Here is a 17,753-nt window from a genome sequence, read left to right as displayed (position 1 = left end):
ATTTCAGAATATTAACAATTATAAAGTTGACTATTATTCTTAGTTAATTGTAAATTGTTGTAATATTCTTATGATTTGCAAATGTAATGCTCAATTAATTTAAATAAACCAGGCGTTATGACGTATGCAACCTGTCAATGCAACCTCCAAAGGCTGTTTGGATTAAGAAACGGCCTACTTATTTATTTACTTTTTTAATTTGGTTTCCACTTGTTGTGAGTTGTATATTTATCTATAACTCCTTGTATAATTTTTGAACTTCTGAAATAAAATGTAAGAAAAAAAATTAAGAAACGGCCAAACTATTAGTGTAAAATAGTGATTATATCCAGCAGTTATTGTGGAATAATTAAAACAATTTTTACTGGTTAATTCAAATTTTGACATTCTGTGTGTGCGTTTTGTCTGTATAACAATTTTGAATATTATTTTATTTACCTTTAATTTTATAGAATTTTATTTACACTTTTAATTATCAAAATTATTACATAATAATTAAGTAGAACATTTTTTGTGTAGAGAAGGGGTTCTCAAAGTGGGGTCTGGCCCAGGGACACCTAGTGGTCCTCAGTGCTTAGCCAGGGGACCTTGAAATAATTGGTTATGAATTATATTATATAATTGTTTTTTTCCATATTAAAAGATATATTCCTTCCTCTTTTCCACATTAATCCATCATCAGCATATAAAGCTGTATTAATTTCTGGAGACACTCTTTCAAATACATCATTTATCATGATATTAAATAATATAGGGCTTATCACACTTCCCTGGGGTTTCGAACTTGAATTTAGAATTTGAATTGTTCTGTTAAAAAACTCAAAATCCAGTTGTACATTCTACTTTCTTTATTTTTCTTCAGTTTTAGTAGTTAATTGAAAACAAAAATATATAAACAACAAAGTGTAGATACGTATTACAGGCTCAACACAGTGTAACTAATAAATTGTTTAGAAAAAAATAAAGAAAATAAACAGAAAGATCTGAAATTATAATTTACATGAACTTAAATAGTGAGTAAAAGAAAAGAAAATTAAATAAAGATAAATATTAGGGGCAGTATCACGATAAATTAAATGTCGTTCACCTTTTTAATATACATTTTTTGTGTGATTAATGAGGCATTAGTTAGGGGAAGTTCACAGTTTTTTCCATTTCGTGTATGCACTTTCACGTGTTCGCTCATCGTGGTTTTTGATTGGTGAAACGCTGAGATGGGGCGGTCTTAACTTCAGCTGCAGACTCGGATGAAAGGAAGGACAGGGCTCTCTCTCTCTCAGACTGTTACAACCTGTTCGATCAGAGCTCATCCAGCGTGCTTATTTGAGCGGATACCTTTCATATCCAAGTAATTGAAATGGCTGCCTACAAACTGGTCCTCATTCGCCATGGCGAGAGCTGCTGGAATCAGGAGAATCGTTTCTGCGGCTGGTTTGACGCGGACCTGAGTGAGACAGGGGCTCAGGAGGCAAAGAGAGGTGGTGAAGCTCTAAAAGGTTTGTTTAAAAGAAACCGTCATGGTTTCTAGTTTCGTCAGTAAAACGAGGTATATAAACCTGCCGTCTTATCACTCTAGATTTCTGTTAGGACGGGTACATTCATGTCTTAAATGATAATTTTCTAATTCTATTTATATATAATTAATAGTACTTATATTACAAATAGGTGTTGAGGGTTTTGCCTATTTTTTTTGGAAGAAAAGTACTGAAAATGTAAATAACTCAGAAAACCTCAACCCTTTACAGTGGCATCCTCAATGTGACGTATGTGCTCTCTGAACCAATGATCTGGCAGTTTGCGTATAAATGACAGTTTGGGGGCGGACCGTGAGCTGTGTGAACGTGCAGTATGGGACGTGATTTTGCTCACGTGTTGAATGTCTCAATCAAAGATTCAGTCATTGCTGTATTTCCGATAAAGTGACATTTCCCGTTGTTAAATAATACATCTATTATCTATCCTTTGCAGATGCAGGGTATGAGTTTGACATTTGTTACACTTCGGTGCTGAAGAGAGCCATCCGGACGTTATGGATCGTTCTGGACAGTATCGATCAGATGTGGCTGCCTGTGCACAGGACCTGGAGGCTAAACGAACGCCATTATGGTGGTCTCACAGGTTTAAACAAGGCCGAGACAGCTGCCAAACATGGTGAAGCCCAGGTTAAGATTTGGAGGCGCTCCTATGACATCCCCCCGCCATCCATGGATGCAGATCATGACTTTTACAGCGCCATCAGCAAGGTGAAATATAGCCATTTCGTTTAATGTAGTACTGTTACATTTTGCATTTGGTAGGCTTTTATGCATGTGGGTCAGGTGGTATTGTCCGGTGTAAACACGTGGTATCAACTTTGATTCAATGTATTTTGATGTTACATGCTGAAACTGATGTCTGGTTAATTATTACTAAGAAAACAGAGGTCAAAGTTTATTTGTATCAAAATAAATATTTTGTGTAAACACTCAATCATTCTGGATTTTCTCTTGCCAACATAACCCAATAAGTCAAGAAATACGATTTAATTAAAGGAGCACATCTGTTATATGCCGAAATCTTGTGACATGCCTATTCTTTCTATAGGATAGACGCTATGCAGACTTGACTGAGGACCAGCTGCCTTCCTGTGAGAGTCTGAAGGACACCATTGCACGGGCATTACCTTTCTGGAATGAGGAGATTGTTCCTCAAATCAAGGAGGGGAAAAGAGTGTTGATTGCTGCTCATGGAAACAGTTTGAGAGGCATTGTGAAACACTTAGAAGGTAAGTACAGTAAATTCCCATGGTTACGGAAAACCTAAAATAATAATTGGATTTAAAATTGACCGTCAATGTTTAGTATAAAAAGCTATTTTTTATAATTTAAGCTTTTCCATATTCCTTACATTCACAGGTATGTCTGAGGAGGCCATCATGGAGCTGAACCTGCCCACAGGCATCCCTATACTTTATGAGCTGGACAAGAACCTGAAGCCTATTAAACCCATGCAGTTCCTTGGAGATGAGGAAACGGTTCGCAAGGCCATGGAGGCTGTGGCTGCTCAGGGCAAAGCAAAGAAATAGAGTATTTAATATAAGAAATATTTTAAATTATACATCAGCACTTAATTGCTTTAAACAGGACATGTTTAACATCAACAAGACAGAGTTCTATATGAGATTAAAAGTTGCGTGTACAAGTTGATATAAATTATGTGACCACGTTTATAATTATAGACTATAGATATTTATTGTATACAGTGTTTACAAGGACCCCATACTTATTTTTTGTTTGGAGTAGTCTTCTTTGCAAATCATTCCTTCGGATAATTTACTGTCTTCATGTTATGTTGGCAAGAAAATGTCTGGTCAAGCTTGAACTCATAAAAAGGGACATACCGGTAATTCCTTATGGACCATATACATTTCCTTAAAAGCCTGTATTGTGATGAGTGGTATAACAAAATGTTTGTTTTCTCTCACATTAAACCATTGTTAAGATGAAGAACCTGTACTGTCACATTCACTTTATTTTATGATAGTTGTGAAGTGCTTTAAGTAAATACAGTGTACTTTATATATTACAGATTGAACATTGCATGTTGCAGTTTATCTTGATTTTATGAAAGTTAGACCCTAAACCCTAATGAAAATCCTCTGTAAAGCTATAAACAAAGTGTTTAATGTACTATGAATGAGGATTGTGCAAAACTTCTTTCATATCATTGCCAAATGAAGGCCCTTCATCAAACTGAATGGCCAGTGTTTGAGACGATGGCCTTTCAGGATTGCAAACTGACACCAATGCCCTACAAGTAGATCACAATGTTTACTTTTTAAATGTCAATGACACAATATGTCTTTTCAGACCCTGTTCTACATCTTTTAAATGTTTCATTTGAAAAACATTATTTTGCTCAACAAACTTCTCAAACAAATTAAGGCCACCCCCTACTCCAAAATAGTGAGACTTGGTTGCCAAATAAACAGTGCCATTCTCAGCAAGCAGGTCACAAAACACACTGTGAAGAGATGAGTAGTAGTCTGTGTTGTATATGGTTTCAGATGTGAATATAATATCATATTTCGGTGAAGGATTTTTCTTTCGCAAAAGTGTGAGAAAAGAGTTCCAGTCCCCTGAGAAGAAGCCACAACAGTCTATTAGTGACGTCTGTGCTTTCTTCTTAGGTGGTGGGCTGCCATTCTTCTCTCCTGTCTCTTCATCATCACTATCATCTTCACAATTAAGGAACACATTTGGTATTGTCAGCTGCTCTATCACTGTGCTGTTATAATCCTGAAAGTCAACTTTCCTGGCTCCCCTCTTTAATGCTAGTATGCCAAGTATCCCTGCTCCACAACCCAAGTCCAACACTCTTTTTCCAGAAAAGGTCTCTCCCTCATCATCAATGTAATCAAGAAGATCATAAGTGCATTCCCATATCTTAAGTCCACCCTCATAGACTCCGGTGATGAGGTCAGAGTTTTCAGTCCGTGTCTTGGCCAGTATCTCTTCACTGTCTTCTCGTTCAGATGCAGTCTTCTCAAACACGGATTCATTGAGACATAACAAGGGCGGTAGTGCACCAATGGTGATGGTTTCAGACACCCAGTTCTCAAGATGTGACAGTGGATCCAGCAAAGGTTTATGCTCAATCGCGTCCTTCAGTTTCTTTGGGACTGTTGTGCTGGCTTCCTGAAAATAATAAATAGTTTTTGTATATTAAATATTAAAATTTACTACAGTTTATCATATTAATTTAGTTCATACTGTAGTATGCCGTTATAACATTTAGTAATCACTATAATGTCTACTGTAGTGTGCGCAGCATTAGCATACATTTAGCCAGAACTAGCTACTTATTCGATTTCCTTACCGAGCATTTAGTCATTACATCTTTTGCCTCGCCGTCTATGGTTTCTTTATCAGTGGTTTCTTCTGTCTTTAATGGAATATCGAAGTTAAAACTGAATGCCATGTTTGCATGCAGCCAAAACACGTGTGTGAATAGCTACATGGATTATACTACAATTCCCATAATTCTTTGCTATTACTGGGCGCTAATTCACATTAAAGTAACCGAGCAGTTATTACAATTAATCAATTAACTGTGAATCGATACAATGTAATCATAATTATAAATAATATTAAAAATAAAAATTATAAAAAACATTTGTGCAGGAAATATTTTCGCGTGCCACTCCTTAAACTCTAATACCCAGAGTTCTGTGCGCGACAGCTGAGCAGCAGTGCGTACCAAGCAGACGGGATTAAATCAAATGGGTTAAAATGGCTCTTCCTATTTATTTATATCCATCTGTCACGATTAAACGATCTTTCAGCGGTATCATGAGTTGAGTTCATTGCTCCCTCGGAAGATCTCGAGCAGGTAAGAAATCAGACAGTTTATATTTCTCTGATATTTATATCAAGCCAGGGCGAAAACAGGAAAAGTAAACATCATAGGCAACCTTTGTCTCACTGATGTTGTATTAATAGGGTGACTTAAACATCCTATACATTTACCAATGTATACATATTTTAACCATTTGTTGGTCTGATGATAATTTAAAGGGACAGACCCGCAATCTGTTTCTGTAACCCATTGCACTCAGGTTATGGGGGGTAACGTTAGTGTATGGTGCTGCGCCTATTTCTAGTTATTATGCACTTCCCTTTGTTCATTTATAAATGTTTAATGTGTTTTTTACTATGTATATAAATGTGTATGTGTGTTTCAATCATAAGCAGATGGGTGGTGCTGTTCTTTCATAGAATCATCCTCTTTTGTTTCAGGAATGTAGAATATCAAGATCTATAAGTAAAATGTGTTTTACAATGTTTGGACATGTATGGCAAACATATACATATTTTATATTCCCACTATACGTAGAACTTATTTTATATGTGAATGTGTTGTTTAAAAGTTGGTTTTGTGGTCAGTTATTTAATTTTTTCTTGCTAAGTACTTCTTATCACAGCTTTTAGCACAAATGTCGGTGCCACTAAGAGGTTTTAAATCACTGATTCAGAAGGGAATAACCAATGGAGTGACTGTCATGGGTTGGATTGAAACCCTTATAGTAAGATTAAAGATCTGATTAGAAACACAAATCCAAGGAAAGAAGTATTAGTCACTAGACTATTAACCATGCCTTTTTTAACCCACCCGTGCATGAAAGCAGATCATGGGCAAATAAAATGGGCTGTTTAAATGCTGTGACGCATGCAATCTGTAGTACTGTAGATACTGTAATAATCCATTTGTTGTATCTCTGTATTCAGGCAGATAATCTGTGGGTATCATGAAACTAAACCATGCTTTTATTATTGGTTTGGGTCAGTCCACACCAACTGCTTGGTTGATCCTTTATTAATCTGATTGGTTTTAAAGGTGCCGTGTGTAGATTTTAGCAGCACCTAGTGGTGAGATTGCGAATTGCAACCAAAGGCTAAGTCCCCAGCTCACCCCTCCTTTTCGAAACACATACAGAAGCTACAGTAGATGAGACAACGCAGTGACAAAATGCGTTTTGTAGAGCTGTTTGTCCATTTAGGGCTACTGTAGAAACATGGTGGTGCAAAATAGCGACTTCCATTTAAGGGGACTATCGGTGTATGTAAATAAAAATGGCTTATTTTAAGGTAATAAAAACATAACAGTTTATTATGTAAGGCCTTTACACCCCCTTATTTATTTATTTATTTATTTATTGTGTAACACAGGGTACCTTTAAAGTTAATCACAGGAATGATTGTTGATGAGTTAATTGCAGGTCAAAGGCAGTAAAACTTGATATTCAGGAAACTTTACTCTTTTTAATGATAGCGTCTTGTCTTTTACAGGGGCAGAATATGCGCCCCTGCTCTACTGCCATGCACCTGCTGTTGAGATGCCTGCGCGGGTGTGGCAGGCACAGTCGCAGCCGCCTGCCCAGAAGACTGAGGCAACCTATGAGCTACATGAAACTTATCATCCAATCACTTTTTTTTAATTCACTCACTAACTCTGAATTAGTGATGGACTGCATTCTGGAGCCAGTGTTTTGGATTGTAGAGGTTGTCACACGCTGGTTTGGAATGGTAAATGTCTTATTTCACATAATTAACCTCTGCTTTTAAGTATTTTTTTATTGTGATCAGATGATTTCTTACATCCTGCATTTCTGTTTCTCTTAAGGTCTTTGTCATTTTAGTGGTAGCTCTTACCAGCTCTTGCGTCTTCATCGCATATTACTGCTTTCTACCACTGATCCTACAAACATACCCTCTTGGCTGGATAATTTGGCACATTTGTTATGGAAACTGGATCATTGTCATGATATATTTCCATTACTACAAGGCCATAAAGACCCCTCCAGGACGCCCTCCTAAGGTTTAGCACCTACCAACATTTCAGCAACGCTGCAGTGCATGTTCATCCTGTATGACCTATGTACAGTAACGGCTATTCTTTCATTCTTTTTACTGTTTTTTTGTTTTTTAAGATGAAAACTGACGTCCCATTTGTGGCAGTCTGTAAAAAATGTGTCATTCCTAAACCAGCGAGAAGTCACCACTGCGGCATCTGTAAAACGTAAGGGAGATTAAAATGATTATTTTAGCATTTTGCATACAGGCACATACATTTTAATTTGTTGAATATGAGCAGCATTTTATACTATTATTACCAGAAATGCAAACATTTTAACATTCTGTATTTTTCCCCAGCTGTGTTTTAAAAATGGATCATCATTGCCGTATCCTTTTGAAAGAGTTCCTATTTACTTGCTTTTTGGACAGTCTCAGAAAAAGGTACAAAAGCTGTCACTGAGATGATACCTAAAAAAGGTCCTAAAATGTACCATTAGTTGTACATCTGGTTACAGTATGTACTTTTGAGGTACTAAAATCCACTTTTTTGTTAATGTTAAAATAAATAAAAGTGAAACAGTTAGAGATTCTTTAGTTTATTAAAATCTGTTGATAAATATTTGGTGTATATAAAAATAATCGAAATATAATCCAAATGAAAAACATCTTAAAGGTGCCAAAGGGCCACGTTTAGGTCTTACGTTTCATGTTTGGTTTGTTTCTTAACTTGTGATTTTAGCTTGGCTCAACAACTGTGTTGGTCATTTCAATCATCGTTACTTCTTCTCGTTTTGTGTCTCTTTGACGTTGGGCTGCCTGTACTGCAGCATAAGTGGTCGTAATCTCTTCATTGATGCATACAACAACATAGATGTAAGCCTTTGATGTTTGACACATCTGTTGCTTTATCTCTTTCAAACTCATTATCTGTATCATACAAATATACATTTTTCATTCGCTCACTCCAAGCTTTTATTCATGGGTGACAGTTTTGTGTTTGCACAATGTTCTGTTTTCTTTCTAAGATGGGGTTCGTTTTTCTTTCTGAATGCTTTTTCTGCTCTCAAAGTCTGGGGTAGTGGGCATATCTTAACTGCCAGCTGTCTCTTTGCCATTTCTTAGCAAATCAGGCACTTTGAAGCAGAGAAACAGGGGGTCCCGGTGACGGGGATTGGGTTGCTTATTGGTATCGTACCATCAGACACTCCAGCTGGGAAGGTATAACAGGCGACTCTTATTCCTGTGGTTTCTGCTGTCAGCTTGCCTTCAAAACTGAAATTAGGTGCTTTAACACTGTGAAAACAAGAAACATGTTTTATTAACCATCCGTTTTTTTAGGGCTGCATAACAATAAATCGTGATTAATCGTTTGCAGAATAAAAGTTTTTGTTTAAATCATATATGTTTTTGTACTGTGTATAATAAATATGTATATATATAAACACACACCCACACATGCATGTATATATTTAAGAAATGTTTAAATGTTTATATACATTTGTACATTTATATTAGCTATAAATACTTAATATATAAATATATTTTTTTCTTAAAGTTATACATGTATGTGTGTGTGTGTTTATAATTATTATACACAGTACACAAACATATATGATGTTAACAAAAACTTTTATTTTGCTTATTTTAATTATCAACATTAACAATTAATATTCCAAAACTTTGATTTCCAATTCTATCTATAAATAAAAATATAGTTATGTACAAATCAGATGCCACCTTTGTCAAAAAATGAGATAATTGGCAAAATCCATTAAGAGTCTAATAAAAAATAGCTTATTTATAATATTATTAATTATTAAATGTTTCTCTTCTTAATTTTAACCGGACACATAGGTGTATTCACAACCTCCATATACCTATAAAGACAGGATGTTTCACAAGAGTGTTATCTACATGTGGGTCCTCACAAGGTAAATCATTCGAAAGGTTATTATTTAAGTAGCCCTAATACTGGTTTCAGTATTTCTATATAGATTCACATCTTTTATCGTTTTTTTTTTTTTAGCACAGTGGCAGTGGCTCTCGGAGGTCTCACGCTGTGGCATGCTGTACTTATCACCCGTGGAGAGACCAGCATTGAACGGCATATAAATAATAAAGAGACCAAACGCTTGGCGAAACGTGGGAAGGTAAGTGTGTTTTCAGTAGTCTTTGCTTGTAATACCTTCACCATTCTATCTCCAGGATTTATTATTTGATTTCCTTTTGTATGTATAATTTAAATCCTTAAATTACTTAAAATTACATTTAGGTCTGTAATATTTCTCTGTAATGCTGTTTTAGAATAATTGCTGACCCTGGACCACAAGCACAGGTATATTTGTAGCAAAAGCCAACAACACATTGTATGGGTCAAAATTATAAATGTTCCTTTTATATAAAAAATGATTCATATATTATGTGAAGATCATGTTATTTTTTTATACTTTTACAGCAAATGTATCAAAACTTTATTTTTGTAAGTGGACATAGTTGCTAATGACTTAATTTAGACAACTTTAAAGGTGGTTTTCTCAATATTTAGATTTTTTTGCACCCTCAGATTTCATATTTTAGAATAATTCTATCTCGGCCAAATATTGTCCTATCGTAAGATGATGTATAAATCTCAATTTTCAAAAATTACACATATGACTGGTTTTGTGGTCCAGGGTTACATATGTTTTGTAAAAAAAATCAAATAAACTTGATCTAACTTAAATCTTTTTTGTTGTTGTTGTTTAAAGGTCTACCGGAATCCATTTAATTATGGCAAGTTAAACAACTGGAAGGTGTTTTTGGGTGTGGAGAAAAGAAGGTAAGAACTAAATGAGAGTAGTTAGAAAAATAATTTAAGTTAATTGTTCCTTTCTGCAGTATTGTTACAAAGATTTCAGCTGATGTGAGTCCAGTTGTTAGAAGCAGTCAGGTCTGCAGGACTGTTTAAGGTATTGATATTATAGGCTAAATGTGTATTCTTAACATGACAGTGCCAATAAAACTTCATATAAATCAAAGCAACTCTCATGAGTTCAAGTTTTTGTTTTTCTTTGTAGCTTTCAATAGTGTAAACAGATTTTTTTTTACTTCGCAGTCATTGGCTGACACGTGTTTTACTACCTTCTGGACACACCCCTTATGGTGATGGACTGACATGGGACATCTACCCTCTTAAAAAAGACATGATACCAGTCTGAGACATTACAGCCCTGCGTGTCTCAGATGGTGATGGCCGACACTATGTCCAGGGGGACTCAGACTCACTGTGCCATGGCTAAATGCAGAACCAGAGCCCTGGACACAAGGCCGACGGCAGAGCCCAGATTTACACAATGATCTCATAGAAAGACTTCTGCTATTTTTGGTCAAATGAATTGACTGTCCTCCAAGATATGTTCTTTGATTGTGTATGTTTTTATCAATATTTTGTAATGAAATCCATAATGACTGTTGTCTGCTAAATGTGGAAAACACTGTGCTTAAAACAGGGTTTTAAGTGTTTGTAGCCTATGGGGCTGTTTTGTGTGTTTGTATAAATAAGGGTTTAGCTCATATCTTTACTCGTATGTTACAATGTCATTATTTAAGATATATATGCACTAAAATGCAAAAGTTTCTTTTAAAGTCATCTACATCTCAAAAGAATTCTGAGAACTTTATTACATGAATAATAAAGATTTTTCACGAGTTTACAATTTGTTTCTATGTTTGAACATTAAACAAAACTTACAGCTCATGTGCCTATTGTATTTAGCCTTACGGCTTTAAATCATGTGCATATAGGTGCATGTTTCTGTCTGTGTTTTGTACCAACAAAGGGTGTGGGTCTGTTGAAGGTGTGTTAACAGGCAACTGCAGTCTGTTATTCTGTTAGCCCTTTAGATGGCAGTGTAGCGTCAGTTCTAACTCCCATTTTTGCCTAATTGCTTATTCACCCAAACAGAAGGTTAATCTCATTTACCTGTAACTAGTATGACTTAATATTTTAAAGTTGTTATAAAATAGTAATTTATAATAAGGTGTATTATTATATTAAGTATGTACATTATACTTAGATTTAATATTTTGTTTGAATATTTCACATTTAAATTTTCTTATTTAAAATTTGGTAAATGAATAGGCATTTTAAACAAACAAATTTGGCTGTTTTGTTTATTTTAAGTTACACATATAGCACTCAAATATTTAGTTAAATAGAAATCTGTATTATGATTTTATATACTAGCAATGGGACTACATTTATAATGAGTATTATTTGATCTGTGTTACAACCGTAGGTGAATGTGCTGAAAGAGTTGTAAAGCTGATATTACAGTAGTGAAGAGCAGGGCGACTCGTGGTGTTGTGGGGCCCTAGGGCAATATTATTATTATTATTATTTGTAAATTGTCAGATCTTATTCTAATATAAAAAAATTTTGTTTCCATGCATAAAGAATGTGGACGACCAGAAATTTTTGTATTTCAAGGAATATGGTGGTAAAGGCCAAAGCGGACTGACATCTAGTCGTAATGTCGGGCAGATGTTCTATTTCAATTGGAAATGTAAATCGGATTTACGTCAAAACTCATACTGACGTGAAAACCCAAAGTCATACACATCAAAATCCAATGTCGGACTGACGTGAAAACCAAACCTTATACTACATAAAACCCAACGTCAAAACCCAACGACAGGTCGACGTCAAAACCCAACAGCTTGATGTCAGGCCGCTTTTGGCATTTTTTACAAAGATTTTATATTAGAATAACATCTGAGTAATCTACACAATTCACAGAAAATAATAAATACCGTAATTACAGTGCTAAAACCCAAAACCCAATGTTGGGTCGATGTCAAAACACAACTTCAAACTGACGTCAAAAACCAACGTCTGGGTTGACCTCAAAGCTCAACGTCAAATTGACGTCAAAACCCAAGATCGGACTGATGTCAAAGCCCAGCATCAAATTGACGTCAAAACCCAACATTGGACTGATGTCAAAACCCAACAGCTTGATGTCAGGCCGCTTTGGCATTTTTTACAAAGATCTACACATGACAATTCACAGAAAATAATAAATACCGTACGTAATTACAGTGCTACCATTGGGGCCCATCTTCATAATCTTGCTTAGGGCCCCACAACCTCACGAGCCGGCCCTGATGGCTGCATTTACTCTGAGCTGTGTGAGTTTAAATGATGGAATATTTGTTTTGGCTGGTGAGATGAGGGTAATACCTGTCCTTCAGAGATGCATCCAGATACAGCACAAAACAGAAAGTTCACCAAAAATTAAACTTCTGTTATACTTACCCTCAAGTTGTTCCAAATCGGAATACATATCTTTGTTCTGCTGAGCACAAAGGGATATAGATCAATGTATGTGGTGAACTATCACTTTAAAGCAACACTATGTAGTTTTTTTACTTTTAAATAATGTCTCTAAAATTATTTCAGTGATAGAACAACTTTTAACTGGACAAATTGTACTGTTGCTGCAACCTGAGCAGCCTCCTAGCTGCTACAAGCACACTCTGAAAGTGGCGGTGGAGGGTAGGAAACACAGCCCGGCCCCTCCCCCTGCCTGCAGAAGAGTGTCTGATACCAGGCACTGTTGCGCTTTTCAACCACATGGGGGAGCTGTAAGTCATTTTTACATGGAAACTACATAGTGTTGCTTTAAGGCTTGATCTACTGGAAACTAATGTCTGATACAATCATGTGGTTGTGTCTTATGTTTCATGGATTAAACAAAGTACCTTAATTGTAACTTTAAGTTCATTAGCATCATCACTGTATTAATTATGAAGCCAGTTTTGTCAGAGAAGGGACCTGCTGTCATGCCAGCCATTTTGAAGTATCTTTGTAAATAGATTCATACTGATTACAAAACGAATTAGCTATACTACACTCTAAAAACAAACGGTGCTATATAGCACCAAAAGTGGTTCTTTGCTTGTAATCATAGAAGAACCGTTTTTAGTGCCATATAGCACCGGTAAAGCACCAGTGAAGCACCTGTGTAGAACCATATAGTGCTATGTAGAACCATATTTGGTGCTATAGTGGTTCTATATGGCACCTATATGGTTCTACACAGGTGCTTCACTGGTGCTTCACCGGTGCTATATGGCACTAAAAACGGTTCTTCTATGATTACGATCCAAAGCAACAGTTTTGGTTCTATACCGTTTGTTTTTTTAGAGTGTATTTCATTTTGAAGGCCGGTGCACACATTGGATTTCACTCATTGACTTTTGTTTTTTTGGTCAAATTAAATTTATCAAATGTTCTTTCAAAGCTTAATTTACGAAGAAATCTATTAAGATTGGATGTAAACATTTAGAAATGCTTGGGTGTTCCACCGAAGGATTCCTTGTCTTCTACTGGACAATCCTGGGATTAAGTGTGACAGTTTATTTTTGTCCATCTGTTCTGGTCTTAAATAGATTTGAAAATAGAGGGTTTAAAAGCAGGGGCTATTTCTCGCTTCACTACTAGATGTTATTCTGGTGATCTGTGGAACTTATGTATAGTATGGTACTTTGTCTACTTGCCATTATTTGTTTACAAAACAGGTGATATTTGTACAAGAAAACTGGATAAAGCGACTAGCCAAAAGTGTCACAATAAGTGTCATGTTTTGAGGCACCGTGCACATGGAGTTGATCAGGTCTCACATTTCTGCATGAAGCCATAAGCTGTCTAGTAACTTTGTACATATTGAAGGAATAACCGACTGATCTGACCATGGGAGTTGCAAACTCGAGAGACTATCAACGCACAATTTCTGTTGTGCTGAAAAGTAAGTACGGCACACTGTTGGAAGTGTGATTGTTTTTGAAGGTTGGTCGTTTATGTTAGTTTACCTGTGTACATACATATTGTGTACAGTAATTTGTTTATACTGCCCTACAAAGCCAAAGCGCAGTAACTAGCCCTACGCATTTTGTCAAAATTGAGTTAAGGATTGAAATGGGCTTTGTGATATCTGTTGTGTCTTTTGACAAAGTCTCCTGGTTCAGTTTTGTCCCATTTCAGAGAAACGTGTGTGCCAAAATTGCAGTAATATGTTTGACTGGCTGGTGTAAAAATTGTAAGGGCATTTTTCTCAGTTTCAGTGTTTGCGTAGTTACTGCACTTAGCCTTTGTAGGGCAGTATAGTTGTGTCAAATGTAGTCCAAGAGCCCAAGGCTAAATCATCAAATAACATTTTTTTAACATTTATACTCATGGAACACCAATGATACCTTAATGATATAAAATACATTTTTAAAATGTATAATGACTTTTAAAATGCAAAATTAAACAAAATGTAGTATATTTGTTTTTTATTTAATTATCCAGCACGTAGAGTTTGGTGTATTTTGCAGTGTTTTGTGGCATTTTCCTCGTGCAATTTCCCATCTGGCAAAGAGCAGTGCATGATAGGTAAAAGCCACTAAATCCAGACGCCAAACTGACATCAAAACCTGACGTCAAAACACAACATCGAACTGACATCAAAACCTAACGTCGGACTGATGTCAAAACCCAACATCAGACTGACGTCAAAACACAACATCGGATTGACGTCAAAACCCAATGTCAGATTAATGTCAAAACCCGACGTCAAACTGACATCAAAACCCAACGTCGGACTAAAGTCAAATTGACGTCAAAACCCAACGTCAAATTGACGTCAAAATCCAATGTCAAAACCCAGCGTCAGGTTGACGTCAAAACCCAACATCGGACTGATGTCAAAACCCAACATCAAATTGACGTAAAAACCCAATGACAGACTGCCGTCAAAACCCAACATCAGGTTGACGTCAAAACCCAACCCAACGTCAAACTGACGTCAAAACCCAACATCAGCCTGACGTCAAAACCCAATCTCAGATTGACGTCAAAACCCAATGTCGGACTGACCTCAAAACTCAACGTCAAACTGATGTCAAAACCCAACTTCAGACTGATGTCAAAACCCAACCTCAAACTGACGTCAAAACCCCACCTCGGAATTACCTCAAAACCCAACGTCGGAATGACGTCAAAACCAACGTCGGACTAACGTCAAAACTCAATGTCAAATTGACTTCAAAACCCAACGTCAGACTGACGTCAAAACCCAACATCAGACTGACATCAAAACCCAACGTCAAAACCCAACGTCTTACTGACTTCAAAACCCAAATTCGGACTGATGTCAAAACCCAACGTCAGACTGACGTTAAAACCCAACATCGGACTGACGTCAAAACCCAATGCCACTAAATCCTGCATCACCCAGTTAAGACTTTCTACTTCCGGTGCAACACAAATGTAGTTCTTAGCACATACTCTATAGCAGAGTATTCTATGAACAGTAACCACATTTTATCATTTAAACAACATTGAAGCGTGATATCTGGTTGATCTCTATTTGGTGTTCCTTTAGCAGGTGTAAATCCCATTTGAGCTTTCTTCTGCTCAAGACCTTTGGTAAACAATAAGCAAGATTTCCACTGGAGATTTACCAGGTATTCTCTAGGTAACACTGTTTTTGTTTTCTGTAGGGCGCAATGAGCCTCTAATGAAAGACAAACCTAAATGGAAAAGTGGCTATCCAATGACAGAGAGTCAGCTATGCAGGAAAAGAGATGAATTCTGGGACACAGCCCCAGCCTTTGACGGCCGTAAAGAGATCTGGGATGCACTGAAAGCTGCGGCTGTAGCGTTGGAGTGTAATGACCATGAGCTAGCACAGGCTATTATAGATGGAGCCAACATCACACTGCCTCATGGTAAGGTACTGAATTTACAATTTTCTTATTTTTGTTTTGTTTTTTACTATTTATATTTTATTAAGAATTTTATTGTTAACTTGAATTTATTCTTTTTATTTCTCTTTTCTTTAATGACATCATACACTCATGATGGGATGAAATCCACAGGATGGAAGTCCACCTGTTTATTTTGTGTTGTAAATTATATTTTGAATTACAGATTTTTGTGTGGTCTCAGAATTTTGGACCCCACGGTATTATATAAGGGTTAACATTGTTTTTTCAGGGTGTGCCAGCTCAAAAATATAAAAAATACACACACAGAAAACAGAAACATTTACATTAAATTTGGATGTGACTTTACAATTACTAAATTAGATGTGATCCCTGGTGTTGTGTCTTTCAGGATCCCTGATGGAGTGCTATGATGAACTGGGAAACCGGTATCAGCTTCCTGTATACTGCTTGGCTGCACCAGTCAACCTTATCTCTGAGTGCAACGATCATAATGTGTCTGAACACTCTGAGCTACAGGAGAAGAAGGAAACAGAGTTCGAGCTGAAGGTTCGTCTCTCCACCGGCAAAGACATTCGTCTTGGTGCCAGCATGGCCAACTCCATCCGGCAGCTGAAGAAACAGCTTGAGGTTCAAGAAGACATTGATGCCACCTGTCAGCGCTGGTTTTTCTCCGGCAAGCTGCTGACAGATAAAACACGTTTGCAGGATACCAAGATTCAGAAAGACTTTGTGATACAGGTCATTATTAATCAGCCCATTGTTCCCAACTGAGCTTACAAAAATGTAAACCAGGAGACATTAACTGCCATTGATTCCATTGTTTCTGTGTTAGAGTATAGAAAATGTATCAGTCTCCCCTTATTTTTTATCAATTTATGTACTTCTCTTTGGAACGGCACCATATCAGGTCCGAGGTTTACTACTAAATATTTATCTCTGATACAGCCTGGTCTCTACTGATTTGTAGAAATTTGAGGTACATTGACAATGTGCAGGAATAGCTAATAATACACTATTTATAATATTATTATTATTTATAATACTTATTATATAGGTTTGGGGAACATTTTAATAGAAAACATTTTTAATTTAAATGACATAGATTAGAAATTTGTATTTATGCACCCATTATTCGTAGCTGTGCTTTAACAGAGTTTCATAACTTTTTTAATCTTTTAAAACTTGTTTATCTAATAGTGTTGAAAAATAGCATTATTTGTACATTATTTAATATTGTTTGTACTATCAACACTTGACTCGCTTGTTTAAAACCTAGCCTATTATTTTTATTAAGGCTTCTGTAATAGCAAAACCCTTAAAATTTTTATACTTTTGTATTGCAAACATTCCTGGTATAATGATGACTACCACATGTGAAATGGAATTACAATCCACATCAGAGTACCAATGCAAATAACATTTTTTAAAGCTATCCTTTGATGAAACAGGCAGTAAAGCTATATTTCTGCAAAATATAAGCTTCTGTGTTTATTACCTGATATGTTTGGTTTTGTGTAATGTAATTTATTGGAGCACTTTGAGTAATTCTTATAAAGAGAGGTTTCTCTGTATGTTCACTAGAAATATTGATGGTTTAGTTCAAATTCCACATTATATCGCCCATTTGTCATTACATTTTAAAGAGATAGATCACCCAAAAATGAAAAT

At 36.1% G+C, this 17,753-nt stretch overlaps 4 protein-coding genes across 6 annotated transcripts; 3 read left to right on the top strand and 1 right to left on the bottom strand.

Moving 5' to 3' along the window:
• Positions 1-1,230: 1,230 nt before the first annotated feature.
• On the top strand, positions 1,231-3,488 carry pgam1a (phosphoglycerate mutase 1a). Its single transcript, XM_055170242.2, has 4 exons — positions 1,231-1,496; positions 1,969-2,243; positions 2,584-2,764; positions 2,895-3,488. Exons 1-4 carry the CDS (start codon positions 1,358-1,360, stop codon positions 3,062-3,064), a joined length of 765 nt encoding a protein of 254 aa, XP_055026217.1. The 5' UTR covers positions 1,231-1,357; the 3' UTR covers positions 3,065-3,488.
• Positions 3,489-3,492: 4 nt separating this feature from the next.
• mettl18 (methyltransferase 18, RPL3 N3-histidine) lies at positions 3,493-5,074 on the bottom strand. 2 transcript variants are annotated; one of them, XM_073873379.1, is made up of 3 exons: positions 4,858-5,074; positions 3,805-4,676; positions 3,493-3,691 (listed from the first exon to the last, which is right to left on the bottom strand). In XM_073873379.1, the coding sequence occupies exons 1-2, from the start codon at positions 4,957-4,959 to the stop codon at positions 3,810-3,812; spliced, it is 969 nt and encodes a 322-aa protein (XP_073729480.1). In that variant the 5' UTR covers positions 4,960-5,074; the 3' UTR covers positions 3,493-3,691; positions 3,805-3,809. The 2 variants fall into 2 exon arrangements, with proteins under 2 accessions (XP_073729480.1, XP_055026216.2); XM_055170241.2 differs by having other exon boundaries at positions 3,493-4,676.
• A 57-nt stretch (positions 5,075-5,131) lies between these two features.
• zdhhc16a (zDHHC palmitoyltransferase 16a) lies at positions 5,132-11,068 on the top strand. 2 transcript variants are annotated; one of them, XM_055170239.2, is made up of 11 exons: positions 5,182-5,370; positions 6,828-7,064; positions 7,162-7,356; positions 7,469-7,557; positions 7,692-7,720; positions 8,074-8,207; positions 8,457-8,552; positions 9,189-9,265; positions 9,361-9,484; positions 10,082-10,152; positions 10,429-11,068. In XM_055170239.2, the coding sequence occupies exons 2-11, from the start codon at positions 6,837-6,839 to the stop codon at positions 10,529-10,531; spliced, it is 1,146 nt and encodes a 381-aa protein (XP_055026214.1). In that variant the 5' UTR covers positions 5,182-5,370; positions 6,828-6,836; the 3' UTR covers positions 10,532-11,068. The 2 variants fall into 2 exon arrangements, with proteins under 2 accessions (XP_055026215.1, XP_055026214.1); XM_055170240.2 differs by lacking the exon at positions 8,457-8,552 and having other exon boundaries at positions 5,132-5,370.
• Positions 11,069-13,710: 2,642 nt separating this feature from the next.
• On the top strand, positions 13,711-17,675 carry ubtd1a (ubiquitin domain containing 1a). Its single transcript, XM_055170554.2, has 3 exons — positions 13,711-14,122; positions 15,858-16,085; positions 16,474-17,675. The coding sequence occupies exons 1-3, from the start codon at positions 14,068-14,070 to the stop codon at positions 16,854-16,856; spliced, it is 666 nt and encodes a 221-aa protein (XP_055026529.2). The 5' UTR covers positions 13,711-14,067; the 3' UTR covers positions 16,857-17,675.
• Positions 17,676-17,753: the final 78 nt, after the last annotated feature.

This window comes from Misgurnus anguillicaudatus, chromosome 11, assembly GCF_027580225.2.
Source record: "Misgurnus anguillicaudatus chromosome 11, ASM2758022v2, whole genome shotgun sequence".
In the NCBI taxonomy this organism is placed as follows: Eukaryota; Metazoa; Chordata; class Actinopteri; order Cypriniformes; family Cobitidae; genus Misgurnus; species Misgurnus anguillicaudatus.
The sequence above is the reverse complement of the archived record's forward strand: the minus strand, read 5'-3'. Positions and strand labels throughout refer to the sequence as shown.